A 24,722-nucleotide genomic window follows, 5' to 3' on the forward strand; every position below is an offset into this window, starting at 1 on the left:
GAGTGGCATTTGAGCACTTGCTAGTAGAGGTGCAGACAAATGTTCAGAGATGTTAACTGCTAATTGACAGGACCCGACCCAGGAATCACCCCAATTACCTGGATACGAGCATGCGGGGCCCACGTTAAGCGAAATCCTACCGAAAATTCGGCAGAACCTCCCCTAAATATGGGCTACCCAAAATTTCACAAACCTGGACATGATTACAACTTTAACTTCTACTCAACCTACTATATCATATTTACAATCCAAGCACATATATTACATCCGGAAAGTTCAAATCCCAACATAACCTCCGTAAGCAACAACAAACCGAACAACAACATCCATCAAATTTAAAAGAAAAGATTTATCAGAGTGACACTAAAACTAAGCCGATATCATACAAGGTAGGTTAAGTAATAACCTACGGACAAAAACGGAAGCGCTGATTTCCAAAGTCCTTGAGCCTGGACTCAATCTCGGCTAATCTGAAATCTGGACATTTGAAAACGAAGGGCCCAAGGGAAAACATATAAAATCCATTAGAGTGAGTGGACAAAACCGAACGAGAACCAGAATAATTTATGGTATGCTTCCCCATTTCTCTTTTTAACGAAACCATCATGCAGCGAGACTCTATGAAATTCCAACTCAATCTTTTTCCAAGAAAACTCATTTGATGACTAGGAAGGACTGCTTCCTAGGCATCTCATGCCATCTGGGAGGGACTGCCACCAGATGACGCATCGGAAGGGACTGCCAACCGGATAGGAGCCGGTGATTAGTTGGGACTGCCAACTAGCCACAAGTAGTAGACGGGACTGCCGACTAACTACCTCATGTCATCTGGAAGGGACTGCCAACCAGATGACGCATCGGATGGGACTGCCAACCGAGCTGTAGTCTGGACGGGACTGCCGACCAGACTATTACCTAGAAGGGACTGCCAACTAGGTAAGATACGCATGCGCCAAAACTGGCCTCCTTATCAACTGTTTCCTTTTTAATCATTTTCTTTCCATAAAATCACATTTACTCAAATAACAATCCATTTCAAAATTTAATACCATGCTGCATGCATTATTTAAACAAAATAAAAGTCCACTCACTAGTGAGTCCCGCAGCTAACCCGGCTGCCTGCCTGTGTCCTCCTCGCTCGAGGGCTCGGTACGGCATGGTTAGAAGGAGAAGGAAGAGAGGATCACGCCGTGCCCAACCTTTCGTCCTGGAGTGGCCGGACGGCGACGGAATCGCCGGAGAGAGAGAGCAGCGGCGAAAAAAAGAAAGGGGGGGGGGGGCTCGGGTTCGTCCCGTTCTCTCTCCTTCTTCTTTTTTTTTTTTTATATTCTTTTACCTTCTCTCTCTTCCCATCTGATTTTTAACCCCTCCTTACCACAAATAGAAGCTCACAAAAAGAAAACCATGCCAAAAATAGAAATTTCTATTTTTTGGTCATAACTTTTCCGATATAAATCCAATTTAAACAAACTACGTGTCCACGAACTCGATTTTTCGTATTCTACGACAATCTCAAAGAAATTTCCTAATTTACCGGACTAAAGAAAAGTCACTTTTCGGTCAACCACGGTAAAAAGTAACTAGTAAAGACTTTAAGGTACGGGGCATTACACTAATATCAAAGTATCTACTTGGGAAACAAGAATTTTGGTATGTGATGAAAAACTGAAGCTGCTAAAATCTAAACAAATAGATCAGAAGACAACCCATGCTTTTAAAAAGGCCTTTCAGCAAACAAACAGACAAAATCATTAAGAAAAGGAAAAGTATAAACAAAAAAAAAATTAATTAGCTAAACCTGTTTTTCTGTCATAAATATTTGTGTAAACCTATTTTTCTGTCATAAATATTTGTGTATCATCAACTTGGCCATTCCCAACAGTGCCCTAATTCATCACATTGAATGTGCTTGTTGCAAGTGATCTCCATGCTTCTGGGAATGCCTGTCAACAAACAAAAATTACAGAGAATCAAGATGCATTAATTAAAAATTTAACAGAACAAGATTAATCATAATAATATAAGCTTGCTAGCCAAATGATTTGGTCATATACGTCCTTGTAAATCATCGCCGGTCTGGCGATTTGGAAAAGGACGATAATACACTTCGAATGTATTTGGAGTTGCAAAAACATCACCATATTCATTATTGAATGGATTTGATGTCACAGCAGCAACTTGATCACCATAATAACCAATGGCATCATCATCTCTTAAAATATATGACAGGACCCGACCCAAGAACACCCCGTAGTCCTGGATATGAGCCTGCGGGGCCCACATTAAGCAAAATCCTACCGAAAAATTGGCAGAACCTCCCCTAAATATAGGCTACCCAAAAAGTTCACAAACCTGGACATGATTAAAACTTTAACTTCTACTCAACCCACAATACCATTTTTACATTCCAAGCACATATATTACATTCGGAAAGTTCAAATCCCAACATAACCTCCGTAAACAACATCAATCCGAACAAAAACATCCATCAAATTAAAAAGGGTTATCAGAGCAACACTAATAACTAAGCCGATATCATACAAGGTAGGTTAAGTAATAACTTATGGACAAAACGAAAGCGCTGATTCCAAAGTCTCTAGAGCCTGGACATGATCTCGGCAAATCTGAAATCTGGGCATTTGAACGAATGGCCCAGGGGAAAACATATAAAATCCATTAGAGTGAGTGGACAAAACCGAAACAAAGTCTGAAACAATTTATGGAATGCTTCCCCATTTCTCTTTTCAACAAAACCAACATGCAGCGAGACTCCAAAAAAATTCCAACTCAATTCTTTTTCCAAGAAAACTCATTTGATGATTAGGAATGACTGCTCCCTAAGCATCTCATGCCATCTGGGAGGGACTGCCACCCAGATGTCGCATCGGATGAGACTGCCAACCGGAATAGGAGGCGGTGGTTAGATGGGACTGCCAACTAGCCACTGGTAGTAGACGGGACTGCCGACTAACTACCTCATGTCATCTGGAAGGGACTGCCAACCTGATGAAGCATCGGATGGGACTGCCAACAGGGATGTAGTCTGGACCGGACTGCCGACCAGACTATTACCTAGGAGGGACTGCCAACTAGGTAAGATACGCATGCGCCAAAACTGGCCTCCTTGTCAATTGCTTTCTTTTTAAATGCTTTACTTTCCACAGAGTCACAGTTTCTCAAATAATAAACGAATTGAAAACTTATTTCCATGCTGCATGCATTATTTAAACAAAATAAAAGTCCACTCACTAGTAAGTCCCGCAGCTAATCCTGCTGCCTGCCCGTGTCCTCCTCGCTCGAGGGCTCAGTACGTCCTGTCACAAGTTGCAGGATATAATTAACCTCAATAAGAAATTAATCTAAGAGACAAAGCTTAATCCTTCGGAAATTAATACTCATTACTCATAAGAAATTTCCTCTAACAACCCATTCCTCAATTTAGGATTCAATTCTCGAATTCCAGAATTCCTTACAATCTCAATGCCCTCAAAACTCTTAACCATTCAACCGATTTTTATTTCGATTCCTCAACCATAATTAACCACCACATCATAAAATAATTCCCTTTCCAAAATTTCCAATTCTTTCTTAATTTTCCCTTTTTAAACCACAATCTCCTCTCTAATTTCCCAACAAAATAATTCAACAATAGCCTTTTACCAAGAGACTCAGCAACCCATAAAATTATAAACCATAATATTCAAAACAAACTTAACCAACATCAATTCTCCAAGAAATCTCAAAGCAAACAACCTCAAGCTTAAAACAAGTTCAAAATCATCTCAACAACACACCCATCAACTTCTAAACCTGCAATAACACCCAAAACCAAGCAGAAAATAGTCGAAATTTCAATAAAAAAAAAAATCAAGAACTCAGCTCACTGTTCACACTACTGTTCACCGTCAACCTCCACCTTGATTCTTCCTCCACAGGCCAAAATAAGCTGCAAGGGATTAGGGATGAGGGTTAGCATCGTCCCAGCCACCAAAACCCCAAAGAAATCCGACCGGAACCGCCGGAAAACCGGAGATCAAAGCAACCTCCGATTTTCCCTTTTCTTGAACTCCCTCACCGATTTCTTCTCAAATCAAGGCTACCCAAATTAGAAATCTTACCTTAGATGCAAGAGGAGGAAGAGAAGCTCCTCAAATGACCGGTGGTGCGGTTGGTGGTGGTGGTTTCGCCGGAAATGGGCTCCGGTTGTAGAAAAGAAAAGAGAAGGGAGGAGAGAAAAAAAAGAAAGAAGAAAGAAGGAGGGGGGGTGGAATCGGTCTGTCCCGATTTCTCTCTCTCTTTCTCCTTTAATTCCCACTTTCCTCTTAAAATAATAATAAAATAAAAAAAAACCCCCCATGAATAGTAACTTCCCATTTTGGTCATAACTTTCCCGTAAAAACTCCGATTAAAACGAACTACGTGTCCACGAACTCGATTTTTCGTATTCTACGACATTCTCAAAGAAATTTCTTAATTTACCGGACTAAAGAAAAGTCACTTTCCGGTCAACCACGGTAAAAAGTAACTAGTAAAAACTTTAAGGTACGGGGCATTACAATATATGTTGTAGGAAAACCAGTAAGTCTAGCACATGAACTTGGTGAAGGTGAAGCAACCAGAACAATCATGAACAAAAATATCATAGCAAGTACTCGGACCTCCATATTAACTCTAGCCAGCCAACTATCTCTAACAACGAAAGAAAAAGGAATGATAAGGCTAGCTAGGTTGAGAGCAATTTAGACTTCTTAGACAGCACAAGAGACATTATATTGATTGAACGACATTGCAAGTGGCTGAAATCAGATACTAGGAATTGCTAAAGAATTAGGACCATTTAACACAATTATACTCTCTTTTTTCAGCCTGGCACACAACAGTCCAGTCCCAAAAATTCCCAACCTCTGCCAAACCCTACAATCTATTAAAGATAGGAAGTTTTTAAAAAGTAGATATCTTAAGGGGTTCAAACCGTAGATTACAGGGCTCAAACCACGAGCCTGACCACTTCACACAGAACCCTTATTGGTGATTTGCTTGCGCACCAAATGTGTTTACCCTCTCTTCATCACTGATCAAGTAAAACCATATCCCTATTCACAGACACCATCTTTCATAAAAAATAAAGAGGCAAACCATACGGAATCACATATAATTTGCATTAACAAAATTCACTTTGCATTAACAGCAAAATGCAAGAAAGCAAATCTCATACAAGTAATGACTAAACAAGTAATGACTAAAGCTTTCAGTCCACAATGAATTAAATCAGAGATAATTTCTAGCAGATCATAACTGAAAACCTCAACATAAAATTGAATATAACAGTAAAATGAAGAAGCCCAGAACAAAAACCAAGTAAAAAGAGGTTGGGAACATACCCAAGACGCGAACTTTCTGAGAACAGAGAAGAGAAAGCTCTGAGTTGAATTGAAATTCAGCACAATTCTGCTCGAACAGAACAATACTCACTTGAATAACCATGCCATTGAACTGGAAGCATCTGAGTTGAATCAGATTCAACGAGAGAGGAAGAGGAACGACTGAAGAGAGCCAAATTGAAATACCCAAAAAAAAAAAAAAAGCCCTAGATCTAGATCAACACAGTTGCCACCAAATTCTGCGATGCTCAATTTGAGAACGAAGAGAAAGAGAAAGAGGGTTGCGGTAGAGATCGAACAGAGATTGAGGGAAAGAGGCTAGGGCTTTTTTATTAGAAAATAGATATTGGGCTTATAGTTGTTCTCTCGTGCGACAACATTGTAGACGCAGTCGCCAAGTATTGAAAGTTTGCGACTGCAAACGTTCGCCAAAGAAAAATATTAAATATTGGCTACGCCATTGCCACAACATAGTAACTTAATCGCAAGTGTTGCGATGGCATAACTTTGCCGAAGAGAAAAGCCCATTTTTAGCGATGGAAAAAGGATGCCAATGCCAACTAGGGTAGCCATTGCAATTATTTTTTGTAATGATAATTTGAAAAGTAGGATCTAGGAGACTTAAAGTATTTCTTGAGGATTGCGGTAGCTAAAGGGAGAGATGACATATTCTCTTGTCAAAAAAAGTTTGTATCAGATCTCTTGGCAGAGATATGTATGTTGGATTGTTGTCCAATTGACAGTCCAATTGAACATAATCATAGACTGGCAGTATATCATGATCAGGTTCCAATTGATAAATCACAATATCAAAGTTTAGTTGGACGTCTAATTTATTTATCACACACTAGAGCATATATTACTTATGCAATTAGTGTTGTGAATGATTTTATGCACAATCGAAGTGAACAACACATGGAGGCAGTAGTAAAAAATTTGAGGTATTTCAGAACCAGGAAAATGTTTGATGCTCTCTAAACATCAACATCAACATGTTGAGGTTAGTGGGTATACAGATGCAAATTGTGTTGGTTCTATCACACATAGAAAGTCTACGTCTCGGTACTTCACTTTTGTGGGAGAAAACTTGTTGCTTGGAGAAGTAAAAAGTAAAAAGTTGTTGCAAGACATAAGCTGAATATAAGGGTATGATACATGGAGCGTGTGAGCTCTTATGGCCACTTAATGTACTTCAAGATTTGGGATTTAAGCCCAAGTCAGCTATGCAGTTATGTTGTGATAACAAATATGGAATTGAAGTATCTCGGAATCCTGTACAACATGATCATATGAAGCATGTGGAGGTCGATCAACATTTCATTAAAGAGAAATTGGATGCAAAGTTGATTGTCTTTCCTTTTGTTTTAACTAAGGAACAACTCGCAAATATACTAGCTTATTACAAAAGTTGTATCTGGCAAGGTGTTTCATGACTCATTAGGCAAGTTGGGTGTTATTTATGCCCCAATTTGAGATGAAGTGTTGGCTTGTGAGACATTAATAAGAGAATATTTGAATCATTAATATGATTAATGGGAGAATATTTGATTCATTAATAGGAGTAATAGAAAAATATTAGTAGCAGTTTCCTTTTCTTTTCTTTTCTTTTTTTAACAAATGGCTGGTGCGGCTGCCGTCAAGTTTTGATTAATGAAACTGTCGAATACAAGGGGGGACATAGAACATAAACCCCTGATCACAATAAGTAACTAGAGAACAACCCGAAATGATATCATGAGTCTCTACAAAATACATGTATTCTAACAAGTACCAATTAACAAAGAGTGCATCATTGGCTACTCCATTTGCTTTGACACAACGGTGACATAACGGAAAGAACTCAATTACAACGAAGCATAATTACCCATATCACAGCTTTCTTATTATGTTGCCGCCAGAAAATAAATCTGACGACACTTAGTTTCATTATGTCACTTAGTTTCATACATGCAGTAATTTCCTTATACTGACTTGTAGAGTTGTAGTAAAATGAGATGTATGGTACAATAGAATTGTATATAATCCCTTTACAAGTTGTGAATTATATTACAGAATATTTCACTCTCACTACTTTTCTTTCTCTTCTTTTTTTACTACAGTTTTTCATGTGCTCAATTGATCAAGGAAAATAATTGTACGAACGAAGATGATTAGAGCATCTTTAGAAATACTAGCCATTTTTTAGTCAAATTTTAGCTAAAGTAGCTAAAAAGTCATTTTAGTTAGCCATTTTAGAATTACGTTTGCATCAATGCTCTCTATTTTAGCTAGTTTTGAATTTATATTATTTTTTAAATGAATATTAAATAGTTTAAATGTATTTATAAATTACATAAAACAACTTAAAATGAATGTTTTAAATTATAGAGAATTTCATCTCGCTCTCTATATTTAGGAGCTAGATAGCTAAAAGTTATAATAGAGAGCCACTCGCAGCTGCTAAAAATATAAAAAGCTAAACATGCTCTCCAAAATAGCTAAGGAGCTACAATAGAGAGTCTGCTAAGAGCATCTTTAGCAATGCTAGCCATTTTTTAGTCAAAATAGCTCAAAATTCATTTTAGCTAGCCACTTTAGAAGTACATCCGCATCAATGCTCTCTATTTTAGTTAGTTTTGAATTTATATTATTTTTAAAATAAAGATTATATAGTTTAAATGTATTTATAAATTACATAAAATAACTTAAAATGAATGTTTTAAATTAGAGAGAGCCTCATCTCGCTCCTCGCTCTCTATATTTAGGAGCGAGATAGCTAAAAGTTATAATAGAGAGCTAGTTAGGAGTCTGGTGCAGCTGCTAAAATAGATAAAAAGCTAAACATGCTCTCCAAAATAGCTAAAGAGCCAAAATAGAGAGCCTGCTAAAAATGCTCTAAAGATGCTCTTAGTTAGTTTTCATGTCCTCTCGATGCCTTGTTTGATGTTGCTGTTATCTCTCTTATAATTTATTTCAATACCTTGTCATTGAAGTGTGTTTCTTTTCTAAAAATAAAAGTGAGTGGCTTTATCAAAGACTCAAAGTTAAGACAATCGTTTGCAAATATAAAATTAAAACTTTAAAATTAGAGTAAACAAACCTGAGTTCTTTGTTTACTTGTGTGAGGGCAATTTTGTGTTTTGGTTTTCCAGAAGCAATAGCCCTCTGGATTAGAGCGAAGACCAGGCCCAAAATCGATCGAAGACTTGACCCAGGAACGATTTTGTTGTGACTAGCTGGATGGTAATAGCAACGATTGGAATGATAACAGCAGCAATTCAAGTTATTTTCACGAGAACAACAGAGCTTCTAGGTGGATATGGTGTGGGAGCTAGATGTTTGGGAGTTTAGCAGAGCGAGAGTTCCAGCAATGGCATGATTTCTGGGTTTTGGGTTAAGGTTGATTGGGAGGAATCGATGGCTAGAGGTTTAGAGATAGGGTTTGATCTCTTGCTTGATGTTTTTGGGTTGTTGTGATCTGGTTTCCAACAGCAGCAGACCAACTTTTTATAGCGAAGGTGGAAAAAGAAGGTTGGTGACAAGGGCTGAGGGTTTTTAGAGACCACTCTCAATTTTGGGAAGATAAACTATGAAAGCTATGGAAATTTCTTTAAGCTAGGAGACTGAAGGACAGTGGCACATGTTTAGGGGTGATCCTCCAGAATTTGTGCAGCTGTGATCTTTTGAAGATTTTAGTTCCTCAATTTCTGGTATTGAAACTTGTGATCACAGAGTTAGAGGGCTATTGGAAATTGAAACAGGGATTGCTGGGCATATGAATCAAAGAGTTTCTCCATGGATTCTGGGTTCTTGCCAAAAATGGTGAAGCACCAATCCCAGCAGCAACTTTGACAACACGCGTTTCTGGTTTGGGGAAGAAGATGGTTCAACAGTCTTTGGGATAAAGGCTAATGTAATGGACATTGGGTGAGAGAATGGCTTTGGTGGGCTTTAAGCTTTGCTAGGCCTGCTTTCATCTCTCTACTAGCCATGTTAAGATTTTGGTTCATCAAGCATGAATTTTGGTTCCCAAGTCCAAAATTATCGATGGGTCTTATCATAACAATGGGCCTCACAGGATCCGTTACCTTCCACACCACATCCCGCAGTATAAGCCCCAAACGTAGCTTGGGCCTACGTGTATTGCGTGGTAATTAAGCGTGTCGGCTGCTTTGAAGAGGCACGTTAGTTGTTTGAGAATTTGGGCTTGTTGTATCTCTTGCTAACTAGAAGGCTTCCTTTTGGCATGAAATGAGCTTGCTTGAAGACCCAACTAGATTACGAGGTTGATGACTCACCTTCTTCACGTGTCAGTTATTAAATTTGAACGGGTGGAAATTTGGGTGTCAACAACTTGTAAGAAAATTCAGTTTTTTAAGGAAAGGCTCCATGATTAAAGTTAAAATAATAATAATAATAAGGAGACAGGCAGGCAGGCAGGGTTAGCTGCGGGACTCACTAGTGAGTGGACTTTTATTTTGTTAAAATAATGCATGCAGCATGGAAATAAGTTTTCAGTTGATTTATTATTTGAGAAAATGTGACTCTGTGGAAGGTAAAGGATTTAAAAAGAAAGCAGTTGACAAGGAGGCCAGTTTTGGCGCATGCGTATCTTACCTAGTTGGCAGTCCCTTCTAGGTAATAGTCTGGTCGGCAGTCCCGTCCAGACTACAGCTCGATTGGCAGTCCCATCCGATGCGTCATCTGGTTGGCAGTCCCTTCCAGATGACTTGAGGTAGTTAGTCGGCAGTCCCGTCTACTACCTGTGGCTAGTTGGCAGTCCCAACTAACCACCGCCTCCTATTCCGGTTGACAGTCCCTTCCGATGCGTCATCGGGTGGCAGTCCCTCCCCGATGGCATGAGATGCCTAGGAAGCAGTCCTTCCTAGTCATCAAATGAGTTTCTTGGAAAATGATTGAGTTGGAACTTCATAGGGTTTAGTTGCATGATGGTTTGTTAAAAAGAGAAATGGGGAAGCATACCATAAATTGTTTTGACTCTCGTTTCGGTTTTGTCCACTCACTCTAATGGATTTTATATGTTTTCCCTTGGGCCCTTCGTTTTCAAATGCCCAGATTTCAGATTAGCCGAGATTGCGTCCAGGCTCAAGGACTTTGGAAATCAGCGCTTCCGTTTTTGTCCGTAGGTTATTACTTAACCTACCTTGTATGATATCGGCTTAGTTTTAGTGTCGCTCTGATAAACATTTTCTTTAAAATTTGATGGATATTGTTGTTCAGTTTGTTGTTGTTACGGAGGTTATGTTGGGATTTGAACTTCCGGATGTATTATATGTGCTTGGATTGTAATTATGATATAGTAGGTTGAGTAGAAGTTAAAGTTGTAATCATGTCCAGATTTGTGAAATTTTGGGTAACCCATATTTAGGGGAGGTTCTGCCGAATTTTCGATAGGATTTCGCTTAACGTGGGCCCCGCAGGCTCGTATCCAGGTAATTGGGGTGATTCCTGGGTCGGGTCCTGTCAGTTGCTCACATCGGGTTACGTTGGCTTTGGCCCCTCGTAGAACATCACTTTCATTTTGTTGTTGAGATTACAATTGTAGACTTAATGAAGACTCTCTATTGACTTGTATGAGTCAACGTAAACTTAGTGAAAGCTTGTCGCCCTTCCACCTCCGTCGATTGTTCTCCCAGATCTGAGTTTTTTTATGCTCTTCAATACAAGAACTTCACACTGCAAACTGATTTGATATCTACTGCTAACTTTGAGATGTAAGAATCCTCAAGTCAAACAACATTACCAATGAATTCAAAGTCTACCAGATTAACTTCCACCATACCAACACGAACCAATAATCAGTATCATTTATCAAAGTTGCAACAGAACCATTATTGCTTTTATAGATGAGAGCATTGTTTCAAATTCAATCCATAGTGACAACTGGCTATCACGACTACTTTAATTCCAATCATCCCCATAACCATAAACAACCCAGCAACATACGCAAATGTTTCCATCAGATTCAAATAGAACTGTTTGGGAAACTTGTTTCCCCTGAGCTAGGATACCCAGATTGACATTCTTCAACCTCCTCTAAAACAACTCCATAATCTGGTATTGGTACCAACATGTTCTGGGTTTTTCAATTGTATTTAATTCCCCTCCGTTACTACCATGACTGAACCTCTTTTTTTTCCAACTGTGGTTTTGATTTCTGACGGTGACGGCCATACTAGACTAACGATTTGATGGACGGCTCACATAAGTTAGTTGCATGAGAGTTGCTGGATGTCTGACACGTCAATCAGCTGACCCCACCCCACTTGGAAGAATTTTCATGACTTCATCACGTGCATCACAACTCTATAATTGGCATTCCTTTTTCCTGTTTTCCAATGGGATCACTCAGGTATGGAGCTTTGTCTAAAGCATTCCGGATGCTTTAGAATTTGATTCCAATAATTCAACTTAATCAATAAAGTTCATGATGTTTTACTCAAAAAAAAAAAAAACTGAGAAATTATTCTGTAGTTTCAGAGTAGCACATTCTCTGCATAACAACGTGAATCACAACTCTAATAATCAAGACCGTCTTTTGCCAATTCTTTTTTTAATACTGCTGATTTGTTACCACTTACCGACGAACACGAGAATGGGAAATGAAAAATATATATATATATATATATATATATAAATCATCTGAGCATATAACTCAGAAGCTAGCCTACAAATTTCTGAAGATCACTAGCACTAATCAAATCAGTGAGTAATACAGTGTTTCATTTCCCTTTACTTTCCTGATTCTTGTTTTCACATGTATATATGTGCTCTCAAAGCTCCATTGACATGAAATATCTTTTGTATGATTGACAGATTGTTCGAGCATGGCTGCGCCAGTTGTCCCCAGTTTGATTGTCAACGAACTTCTTAACAAGCACAACTCCGAAGATTGGAGAGTTCGCGTCAAAACCTATTTAGTAGCTAAAGGTCTTTGGAGTGTTGTAGTTGAGGCCACTGAGCCTCGTCTTAAAGGCAAAGATAAACGTGAGGCTTGGAAAAAGACCAACGCAGAGGCTCTGCATGCAATTCATCTTTGTTGCGGAAATGATGCCTTTAAAGTTATCAGGGACGAAGAGTCAGCCCACAAAGCCTGGGAGGCCTTAAAATCTCACTACCCAGGTACGTAGATGGATAGATCTGTCTTTGTTCAAGCCAAATATATGACATAGGGATCTCCCATGCATCCTTCGTCAAAATCAAAAATGAAAAAGTATATGGATTTTCTCATGCCTTAAATTCCTTTCCACAATAATTTTTTTTTTTTTTGTTGAGGAGAGAAAATATATTCTTTCCACAATATAATCACCACTTTTTGAACTGATTACATATTAAGAATCAATTTAGTTTGGTTTAGTGAGAACTTTATTTAGTTTAACGAGATTGTTTATTCTCTGTTAATGTTACAAGAAAAATAAAATGTGTGTGAAACATTTATACAAGAAAAATAAAATGTGTCTTATAACCTCAAATTAATGGAACTCTTGATTGTGGATTGGTTGTTGGTTTTTTTTTTTTTTGGATGAAGGTATTTGGACTAGGGGAGGCAGCCCACTAGTCCAACAACATTATGAACCACCTGTCACCCACAGGAACCCAGCTAATATCTAGGTCCAGCTCCGATAACCATGTGAGCAGTCAGACCCTACTGGCCCAGGGTTTTCCACCTTGAAAGCCCACAGACATCTAACAGTCAGGCCTCGTAACGACCCAGACTCTCTGAAAGCTGACACTTACACCAGCATTACATGGGTTCCACAGGACCTTAGTATACAGCAACCTACCAATGAGAGACTTGTGAATGTTGGGGCTCGAACTTGAGTGAGGATTCCACTCAAGCAAGTACCTTGTCATTTCTCCTAACCCTTATAGATTGGTTGTTACTTGGTAAATAAATTAAATATCTTCAACAGAGTAAAGGGTTCTAACAAAGGTTTCAATGAGGGTGACTGCATATCAGTATATGTTACTCATCATATATGCACAACAAGAATCCGGAGAGTAATGTTTTCCAACAAATTCAAATGGAGTTGAACTTATAACTTAACATCACGATTTCATTTTCATATGACAAGAAATTTGATCTTTATGAAGCCTCGTACGATAAAAATATTGAGATAACAAAAGATATGGAGATGGGGGTGGAAAATGGCTGAGACGGAAAAAGAAGCGATTGAAGGTATTATGTCTTGATCCTCAAACAAGTCTTTGTAATATTTTAACCGACTTTTAAAAAAATAACGATTTCCTTCAACGGGAGAAAAGAATTCATTAAAATGTTTTCCTATCAAATAATTTAAATCTGAATGACAGATCACACATAATAAAATTAATAATTAAAGATCAAGGATTTCATTTTCAGGCGGTCTTCAATGCTGTGATGCTCAGCTAGAGGTAGAAAAAGCTGATGAGTCAGAGGAAGAACTGGATCAAGGTATTGATCTTTCGTTTCCAAACTTGCAGTAATAAAATTTGCTTTATTCTACCATTCGATTACACTTGTATGAGATGCTATAATTACTACAGTATGAATGTATAATTTCAGTTTACGCACCAGGCCTTGGATATATAAATATATATATATATATATATATATATATATATATTATTGATTTAATGGTATTTATTTTTTACAAGTCCACTATTTTCGCAGACACAGTGACATTATTGTCAGCATGCAGCTAAAATGGCTAACCATACATCACTTTCATTTTGATTTTACGGTTGATATATAATGGGTACATGGATTAATTTGCGTGTAGCCATGTAGGTGATGGAGATGGAGATAAGAACAGTTCCAACGATGATACAGACTATAAACCTTTCTTTCGTGCCGCGAAACATTGGAAGTGGAAGATTGTAATGGACTTTCTTAAAGACCACCCCGAGGCAATAAGAAAACCAGCTCCATCAGACGACGGCAAGACGGTTCTTCATTATGCAGTCGATGCTGTGCGGGAGGATATTGTTCGAAGGTTATTGCAGTATATTAATACAGATGATGATTTGGAAATAAGGGACGATCAATGGTGTAGCGCACTTGATTATTGTTATATAGTTCCTGAAAAAGATGGAACGGTCGAAATAGCTAAATGTTTGCTTGACAAGAAAAAGGAGCTACTTGCAGGTGATGTCGATCCCCGAGTGATCCGCGACTTACTTGTCGGAGCTTATATTCACGGCAGATCAAAACTGGCTGACTATCTCTATAAGGTCACTCCCCTCAAAACTGACGATCCCCATGTCGCTCATCTTATTTCCCTCAGTTTTAGCACCAAGAGATTTGGTAAAATCGAGTTTTAAGATATTTACAAATAAATTATTGCTGTAATTTAAATCGATATATCTTCTAACTGTGATTATGTTCTTCGATCTTTCATTCTAGGTATTGCGTGCGATTTAATCCAGAAACACCCAAGCTTGGCCATTGCTAAAGACAACTCTGACAATTCCCCTTTGAACGAATTGGCATGTACACCTTCAGCATTCTTAAGTGGAAGCCAGCTCAAATTTTGGGAAAAATTGATTTATCATGGTTAGTATTGTATTCTTTTTCATCTGAGATAAGTTATGGTACTGTGATATTTATCATACACTCAATTTACATCTATTTGAACAAAAATTACAATTTATATAAATTAAAATTACAACATTGAGAACAGAGTTACCATATTCATTTACACTATTTACATATAATTAAACAAAAATTACAACATTGACAATGAATTTGTTCCAAAACTTGTAACAAAGTCGTAAGTGATATAAGTACCATTAATAGAACTAAGATTACTCAAAATATGACTCAAGGTTACCACTCTGACAAGAAATTTGTTGTCACATTTATAAATGTGTGTATCATACGGGTATGTATTATAAAATTTTCTTTTTCATCTTAGTAGTATTCTAGGTTTTTTCTTTTGTTTTCCCTTTAACTTAAACCCAAATTTCAACTTTTTGAGACGATACATTTAGTTCTTGTCTTCTTAACTTTTTCCATGTTTCAACGGCCATCAGCTATAGCATTCTCTTCTTCTTCTCTTCTTCAAAAAGAAAAAATTATCGATCATCCCCATGACTGCCTCAAGCAAAAGTATAATGTATTGACTGGCCTCTCTGTGTACTTATTTGATAGTTATATCCATAAAACCTACTCCTCCCGTCAAGAGCGAGGAAGAACCTACTCTTACCATGGACAACAAAGGAAAACTTACACCTCCATTGCATGCAATTTCCATAGACGTTCCCACACAAGAAGATGGCAAAGGAAAACCCACTCCTACACCCCATGCAGTTCCCAAAGACTTTCCAACACATGAAGATGACAGAGATAAGCAGAGTGGTCTCATTCCCTCAGGTAAGTAGAAGTGGCCTCATTTTCTATCGATATCATTTCTTCTCGATAACAGCTTTTTGTTGATTTCAAAGTTCAAAATTTGTGATCAATGTAAGATTTTGTGAGGAATTTATCAGGTGTTAACAATTGGAACTGTCTAAAACATTATCGTAGTGGAAAATAACGTCTTTATCCATATTACGAGTCCTTTTTCTGTCAATTAATGCATCTCCACTTTTAGCAAGTGACCCAGTCTAATATTCTGTTGGGTTAGATTCGGTCTAGGTAGTCACCACACCTTTCCTAGGGCCGGCCTAGGGGTGTGACGGTGATGTGGCTGCACATGAGTTTTGGCTTTCGGAGGCCTCTGATGTTGTAACATCTCTGCCAGACTAAAGTATATATCTGAAGAATGTAATCAATTCAATAAGTATTATTCTAGTTCAGTAGGTGAAGCAAGCACATTGATTTTAGGGGAAATTATCATTTACCCGATTTTAGGCTAAAAATTGTTCACTTGCTCCACCAACTGTTTTTTAACCCCATTCACCCAAAACACTAAGGGATTATTTCCCCTTTACCCAATTAATTCTTTTTTATTTTTTTTAAGACTTTTTTGCCCTCTCCTTCTTTTTCACTTAGAGGGAGAAGTCATCCTCCACCTTGCCGGCCTCCTGTGACCAGTGGCAGGGCGCCGACGACCGGTGACCGGAATCCGGCGATCGGTGACCGGAATCCGGCGAACGGTGACCGAAATCCGATGACTGTGACCGGAATCCGACGACCGGCGACCGGTCCCTAATAATATCCAGTAACCATATTATTGCCCCCCAGTAATCATATTATTGCCATCCAATAATCATATTACTGTCTCCCAAAAATCATATTATTGCCTCCAATAACCCTATTATTGTCGTCCAGTGAATTGTATGAACTCCCAAAACCAAAATGAATACACTACAGGCACAATTGATCAATTTATAATCATATTATTGGCTCCCAATAATCATATTAGTGCCTCCCAATAATCATATTATTGCCCCACAATACAAAGTCCAATGTCTCTACTGCCTCCCAATAGACCACCAAAAATGCACCATTTTGTAGGATTCACAGATAATTTGACTTTAATACACAGAAAATAACAGGTAATTTATCAAAACACCACACTATAGTTATCCCTGTCCCTCGTATCAAAGTCTACTGGTGGCCAATAATGTGTCTACTGCCCCCCAGTAGACCATCAAACAAACCCCACAGTTACATTGCAATCTCAGGATACCGAAAAAAAAAAATGCTCTGGGCACCCATCAACGTGTGAGGCCGGCTGTTTTTTTTGCCGGTGCTTCCCTGTGGCGGGTTGGGGTCTCTTTGTTTCGGGTTGGGCTTCCCCTATGGACACCCATGCTTCTCCAGCCTGATTCCTGCACGATTCCGACCGGACTCTTCTCCAGTCTCTCACCTGCAGCCCTTCTCCGACAGGTCCCAGCCCCAACGCAGCCCATCTCCAGTCGCTCACCTGCAGCCCATCACCGCAGCGCATCTCAGACCGGTCCCATCTCCGCCTTCGTCTTCCCCAGGTCCTCTTCTCCAGTCTCTCACCTGCAGCCCATCTCCGACCGGCCTCAGATCGGTGATCCGTGATTGAGGATGGTCGGCACCAGACCAGTGATGGGCACCAGAACGGTGTTCGGTGATTGGTAGAGGTCGACGAAGATGGGGCTTGGGATGTGCTAGCCAGCGCCGAGATTGAGGTCGACGAAGAAGGTGTTGAAGGCGTGGTCGCCATGAAGGAATGGATGGATTTCAAAACTTTTTAATTAGTGCGGAATTAGTTTAACCATTAAACTACTAACTAAACATAAAATCCATTCCTTTAACCCATGATCTTGGCTTATTGTGATATGTATATAAACATAGCATGCATAGTAAGGAAGAACAAAGAAGTAGTTTATGTTCTACTCACCCTTGGAGCGTGATTTTAATCCGATCCAAGTGAACCACCAAAGTTCCTCTCCTTGATCTCTCCTTGTGTGTGTTTCCTCCACCTTGAAGCACCTTGGATTAAGAACTCCTTCTTGTACTCCTTGTTGTGCTTGTAATCTTCTCCTTGATGTAATAAGTAAAGACACAAAATGATATGGCCTCTAAAGATCTTCACCAAGTGAATCAAGAGATGAAGAAAGATGAAAGAAAAGAAGAAATTATGCAAGTGTTCTTCTTTCCTTTAATATTGTAATGGACCAAGGGAGAACTCTCTCTCTCTCTCAAAAACTGAAAATAATAGTGTGGAGACACACTTCTAATTATGTCCATGCTTTCACTTTTATATAATAGGAAATAACTCCAATTACTAAAAGAAAAATATTGGCTTTCATAAAACCAATATGTTGGCTGGTCCATACATGTTATTGGGCACTAAAAATGTGTCTTGGGCTTTCATTTAAATCTCACTTAGTGAAGCCCAAGTCCACACCAAAAAACCCGACAATCGTTTAGGCCCAATAGGTTCGGTTTTACCCGAAAATCCTAATTATGTCCAAATAATAAATCTAATTAATTATTTGGTCATAACCAACTCTTGTTTAATCTTCTTCATATACAATCTCAAGGATCCACTTATATGGTGTGCGATCTCTTAGGTTCTAATTAACAAGGCAGTGAAGTTTATAGAAATCATTCTATTTTGTTTACGAATCAAAAACTCCATTTTTGATTCTCCCTTGTTATTAGGATTATAAATGTTTATTAATCCTCGGGGACTTCACAAGTCATGAGTGACGTTTTGCAACATATCATGACTACCCTAGTTAATGTAGAATGACAAAGAACCTATTCAATTGGAATTACAATACAATACGGTCCTTCTCTAACACTATGTTCTAAATCACATCATCGGGGTATGGAATTGATATGTCAATCCCCTAATGTGATTTTCATTCTTATGTGATTCTTAGAATGTGATTAGAAACTCCTTTTTAATCTCATTCAATGCTTTGGCCAAAGACTCATTGAATCACATCTTTGAACATACACCTTATTTACTTAAGGATAGAGATTCCTTATTGTACACTCACATGTCTCCATGACCGAATTGATTATACCAATGAATGCATCTATTATATCCTTTAAGGGACACAATATTATTGCATCGTCAAGAAATAATCAATTCACTCATAAGACAACTATGGTGTCTCAGGTCAAAGGACTAATTTGTATTATTGCAATTTAGAGTTCAAGTTTGACATGTAAGTAAGACTCCATACAAGAACTCTAATGATCGCGTTCAGTGTACTCTTTAAATTAAGAGCACCCACATACTTGTATTAGTGTCTCCACACAAATGACAAGAGACATATCATCCTCCATATTGAGCATACATAGTATGTGCTAGTCTTTCCGGATTATCAATGTCCAAGTGATAATCCTATGACTAGGAACCTTTTAGGATAAGAGTGTGAAAGAGTAAAGGTCTCACACATCTAACTCTTTAGATTACTTTCTCTTTAACTCATATTCCTTGGACCTTGTTCAATCAAATATCAAATATAAGCAATGAACAATAAACTTGTCCTTTTGATTAATAATAATTACAATAATAATTACATCAAAATGATTGTTTTAGGACACAATTCCTTCACGCCACTGCCGGCTGGAGAGAGAGAGAGAGAGAGAGGAGGTGGAGATCGGGGGGGGGAAGGGGGGTTGGGGGGAGAGCGAGAGAGTTTGGGAAGGAGAGAGAGACTGAGAGGAGATGGATGGGTTTAAATTTAATTAATAGGGACAAAACTGTCACTAGAGGTTAGATTGGGTAAATGGGGTTAAAAAACTGGTGTGGGAGTAAGTGGGCAATGTTTCTTCTAAAATTGGGTAAGTGGTCACGGCCCCTTGATTTTATCTTGCTAACTTCGTTTTGGTTTGACTCACATCAAAGTTTGACTCACAGTTTGATGTTTGAACCTATTTCTTTCACTATTGCCTTTCTTTTTTGATGATGTAGTTTTTTGACATACATATACAAATTAACACCATAGAATCTATACTGTATGAAAAATGAAGACACGTCTTATCTATTTCATAAAATCCTAATGCGGGTGCAAATTCTACTTTGTTCTCTAAGCTCAAAAGTTTGAACTCCTAGTTCCAATTCATATTGCAATTTATTTTTATGTGGTCTTAGTCTTGGTTGCGAGTATGTTCTACCCTTTAGCCACATTTTGTGTCAGTGTTCTCTTCTTTAAGTTTTGTTTTATCTCCTTGTTTTAGTGCTCTTACTGTTTCGATGATATTTTAGTGGGGTTTTTTACTTCAACAGTGTCTGAACTCTTCGAGGACTTTTGAAATGATACCTGAACTTTCAAAGTTATCAATGTGATACCTGAACTCATTTTTTCGTATCAACGTCGTACCTGCGGTCGATTTACGTCACAGAACCGTTAACTATGACCACGTGCCCAGCACGTGAAGCACAAAATAAGGGTAAAAATGACATTTCCCACTTCCTTTAGTTCTTCATGGGGTTTTTTAGTTCAACAGTGTCTGAACTCTTCGAGAACTTTTGAAATGATACCTGAACTTTCAAAATTATCAATGTGATACCTGGACTCATTTTTTCATATCAACGTCGTACCTGCAGTCGATTTCTGTCACAAAGCCGTTAACTATGACCACGTGCGCAACACGTGAGGCACTTAATAAGGTTAAAAGACTAATTTACCCTCAAAAGTATTGTTTTTTATTTTTTTTTGCTTTCTTTCTTTCTTTTTTTCTTTCTTGTTTTTCTTTTTCGACGTCTTCTTCCCTTTGATTTGTCATCTCGGATTGGAAGCCATGGCCGCAAATCAAATCTCACCTTCTCTCTCAACCACCCAACCCTTTCCAAGCACTACTTGACTACAACCACATTGAACTCAGCTAGATCCATATGGCTACCTTGCAAAAATTCAAGCTCCTCGCCACTCAATGCCCCGTCATCGCCTGAAGCCCTATGTACAGCCCATCTGCCAGCCCCGTCATCCACCTCCGCCGCCGTAAAACCCTCAGATTGTTCCTCACCTGCCCCGACTGCCACTGATTGCCTCGCTAGAGTACGTCTTCCTATGCTCCCACTAAGTACTGATATTACAGCCGCGAATAACCAAAGGCCGGTTCTTTTTTGGACAAATTGATTAGAAGCTGGAATCAGTGAAATGATCATTGCCCCATTGTTCGATAAATCATATACAGATAAATATAGTTATATACAGACACACAGTTGCGGAAAAATCAGTTTTGGGTTTTCTCCCATCATCACCATCCTTCGCCTTTTTGCTGTTGTTGAGAGAGAGAGAAAGAGAGAGACTCTCAGTCTCCTTCACTTTTGCAGATTTTGATTCAATTACAAAGACACGGACTATTTTTGAAATTCATGAACTTATACTGTGATGTTAGTTGCGGTGAGGAAGCTGAGTGCCACGACGGCATGGCCCGCCTCCATCATATCTCTGGCAAGTTGCACAAGAAGGTCTGGATTGCCGCCGGCCATATTCTCTCTCTCTATCTCTCTCTCTCTCTGTGATCCCTTTGTCTGAAATCTCAGGTAAATTCCAAGTCTCAAATCTGGAGGCCAAGAGTCGTGAAACCGTCTACACCGCTCTGGCCTGCAATAAATTCAGAGAAGCAAAGCCGTTGAGCAAGTTGTGCTTGGAGAACTCCGACGAGATAGAGTCCCCAGCGGTGTCCGTCCATCAGAGAATTGGATTCAAGTTTTGCTTTGGGTTTTGCATTTTGCTAGGAAATGTTAGGGCTGCCACTTGGTTTGGTAATTACCAAACCGACCGAATACCAACCGATATTTTAAGTTTGGTAAACCGACTTTTTGGTAACCGAGACCGATAAAACCGAAATCAAAAATTACCGAAAAAGTTGGTTTGGTTTTGGTAAATGCCGAATCTACCGATTATCTAAATTTTAGCTTTATATACTATGATTTTCAGTACACATACATGTATATTAAGAAATAAACATAAAATTTTTCATAATAGTATGAACATTACTACATATATATACTACATTAATAGTACATGTATTTTAAGTAACCTAGTCAAATATGGTTAAATAACCTAGTTTTATTGAAAATGACTCAAACTTGATATCATATATACAAAAGAAAGCTATAATTAGGAGATGAGTACAAAGTTTACGACTATAAAATTGAAGAACCTAGTTTTGTTCATTCTAATTTTAATTACAAAGAATTAGTTGTTCTAAAGTTGGTAATACCGAACACCAAAATACCGAATTTGGTAGTTATGATTAAAAACCGAAAATTTTGGTTGGTAATTGGTAACTCAATTTTGAAACCGAAAGCTTTGGTTTTGAAGTTGGTAATACCTATAACCGATTCGAACCGACCGAGTGACAGCCCTAGGAAATGTCATCAACCCATCTAATTGCATTTTGCAGATGAAAAAGGAAATAGAAATGGAGAAGAAGAACTGAAGGTACGACGGGACACGTGAACAACTAAAGGAAGTGGGAAAGGTCATTTTTACCCTTATTTTGTGTCTCACGTGCTGGGCACATGGTCATAGTTAACGGTTCTGTGACGGAAATCGACCGCAGGTACGACGTTGATACAAAAAAATGAGTTCAGGTATCACATTGATAACTTTGAAAGTTCAGGTATCATTTCAAAAGTCCTCGAAGAGTTCAGACACTGTTGAAGTATATACTTTTGAGGGTAAATTAGTCTTTTAACCTCATTAAGTGCCTCACGTGCTAGGCACGTGGTCATAGTTAACTGTTCTATGACGGAAATCGACCGCAGGTATGACGTTGATATGAAAAAATGAGTTCAGGTATCACATTGATAACTTTGAAAGTTCAGGTATCATTTCAAAAGTCCTCGAAGAGTTCAGACACTGTTGAAGTAAAAAACCCTATTTTAGTGCCGATTAGAGCTTTATTTGATCTTCAATAAAACTTATTGTCATTCGTTAATTAACAAAAAAAACAATTTGTTAGCTCTTTTTGCAAAACTTTCATGTCCATCACTGGAGATTATCTAATAGTTATAGAGCAAACAATTAACAGATTATTTGAAGAGCTTTTATGGCTTTGCCAACATGTTTGGATTTGCAATGCAGTTACAGCTCTATTTCAAGGACTAATAACGGAGAATATTTGCAAGTTTTTTGGTATGTCACATTGACACTCGTGATTTTTTCTTTTCATTTTTGCTAATTATAATGTTATAATTTTATATTGCTCTCAATGTCAAACCTAGGGATACATCGTATCTATCGAATGAAATTGCACCATGTTCGCAGCCTTGAAATTCTAGTTTGCATGTGTAAAGTGCTGACGACAAAAAAGATGAAAAATTGTGACATAAAGCAAAAAGAATTCGTGGAAACAGCAATCTTCCAAGCAGCAGAACGAGGGCTTGTTGAGTTTCTTACTAATATATTTAGAGTAAACCCAGACTTGGCAACAATAAAAAATGAAAAAGGCCGAAACATATTTCAAGTAGCAGTCAAGTGTCGTCAAGCAAAAGTTTATAATCTTATACATGGGTTCAACAAAGACACCAGAAAAACTCTGATGGGTATGACAGATAATGATGACAACAATATGCTACATATGGTGGGACTTTTCTCACCATTTGCACAAACCAACTGCATACGTGGTGCGGCTTTGCAGATGCAAAAAGAACTACAATGGTTCAAGGTTAGATTTATCTACACATATCTATCACTATATACTTGATATATACCATTACCACTATGGTCTTACCACACATGTTCTATGTGTATGGCAATTATTTCTTATAGAAAAATAAAAAGCAGTGAAAACATATCACCAGAGAAAACAAATTAGGACTATTTTTTTTATATGATAAAGAAAGTATGATTTTAACAATAGCCTTAAAAATTTAATCGAAAAAAAAAATAGCCTTGAAGAGTAGTGAAAACGTATTGATAGATAAAAATAATTTAGGATTATTTTTTGTTTATTCCAAATATAAAGTATTGTATAAGCTTCTAATTGGTGTTGCCTTTATGGAATGCATAGGAGTTGGAGAGCATGGCTAGCCCAGAGGATCTTGAAGCTGCAAACGATACGCATGCTATGAAACCGAGTGAGTTTTTCTCTAAGAACCATGAAGAATTGATCAAGGAGGCAGAAACGTCAATGAAAGAAACAGCTACCTCTTGTACAGTTGCATGTGCTCTCATTGTAACCATGATGTTTGCTGCAGCATTCACAGTTCCCGGTGGAAATAATGAAGACGATGGTATTCCCAAATTCTTGAATAAAAGGGCCTTTAGGGTTTTTATAGTTGCAGACGCTCTATCACTCTTTACTTCCACTACTTCAGTAATGTTCTTTCTAGGAGTTCTCACGTCACGTTATGCAGAAGAAGATTTTCTCATATCTTTGCCTCGAAAAATGATATTGGGTCTTCTGACACTTTTTCTCTCCGTGGCTGCCATGATGATCGCTTTTACCTCGGCCCTGTTTCTTATGCTTCCCACAGACTCATGGATTGCTTTTCCTACTTCTTTACTCACTGGTATTCCAATTGCCTCATTTATATGGATGCAATTTCCCTTTCTCGTGGAGATTTTTATTTCTACTTATATACCACGAACATTCCGCAAGAATGTGAATGAGAAATTAAACCTTGGAAGAGTTAGATTTAGAGATGCTATATGATATGTTCGTTTTATCTTTGGGTTTGCTGCTTTCAGAAGCTTGTAAAGAAAAGACGTTGTGTTTGTTTGATGTTGTAATAAAATCCCAACTTCAATTTGTGATTGATTTGAGTTAGTTAATTAGTTACTGAGTCACAGTAACATTCTTTTATTAGGATCAAATGATCAATGCTTGAGCCCTTAGCTTGCAACTTCATTGGAATTCCCGTTAAATGTCACCTGGTCAAATATATATATGCAGATGGTAGGAAATTAAAAATTAAAAATGATCAAGCTTGCAAGATTTGCAGAATTATTATAAAAATTCTC

At 38.1% G+C, this 24,722-nt stretch overlaps 1 protein-coding gene and 1 long non-coding RNA gene across 4 annotated transcripts; one reads left to right on the forward strand and one right to left on the reverse strand.

The window, feature by feature from the left end:
- Positions 1–1,467: 1,467 nt before the first annotated feature.
- On the reverse strand, positions 1,468–4,302 carry LOC112186836. 2 transcript variants are annotated; one of them, XR_002930917.2, is made up of 4 exons: positions 4,119–4,299; positions 3,885–3,946; positions 3,250–3,314; positions 1,468–1,943 (listed from the first exon to the last, which is right to left on the reverse strand). It is a non-coding gene; the product is annotated as an uncharacterized LOC112186836 (long non-coding RNA). The 2 variants fall into 2 exon arrangements; XR_005806390.1 differs by lacking the exon at positions 1,468–1,943 and adding an exon at positions 2,360–2,631 and having other exon boundaries at positions 3,250–3,946; positions 4,119–4,302.
- A 7,447-nt stretch (positions 4,303–11,749) lies between these two features.
- Positions 11,750–24,493, forward strand: LOC112186838. 2 transcript variants are annotated; one of them, XM_024325375.2, is made up of 9 exons: positions 11,750–12,086; positions 12,198–12,503; positions 13,744–13,815; positions 14,152–14,667; positions 14,767–14,916; positions 15,514–15,735; positions 22,842–22,892; positions 22,982–23,424; positions 23,770–24,493. In XM_024325375.2, the coding sequence occupies exons 1-9, from the start codon at positions 11,984–11,986 to the stop codon at positions 24,412–24,414; spliced, it is 2,508 nt and encodes an 835-aa protein (XP_024181143.2). In that variant the 5' UTR covers positions 11,750–11,983; the 3' UTR covers positions 24,415–24,493. The 2 variants fall into 2 exon arrangements, with proteins under 2 accessions (XP_024181143.2, XP_040370412.1); XM_040514478.1 differs by lacking the exon at positions 11,750–12,086 and adding an exon at positions 12,910–13,560 and having other exon boundaries at positions 12,368–12,503.
- Positions 24,494–24,722: the final 229 nt, after the last annotated feature.

This window comes from Rosa chinensis, chromosome 2 (assembly GCF_002994745.2).
Source record: "Rosa chinensis cultivar Old Blush chromosome 2, RchiOBHm-V2, whole genome shotgun sequence".
In the NCBI taxonomy this organism is placed as follows: domain Eukaryota; kingdom Viridiplantae; phylum Streptophyta; class Magnoliopsida; order Rosales; family Rosaceae; genus Rosa; species Rosa chinensis.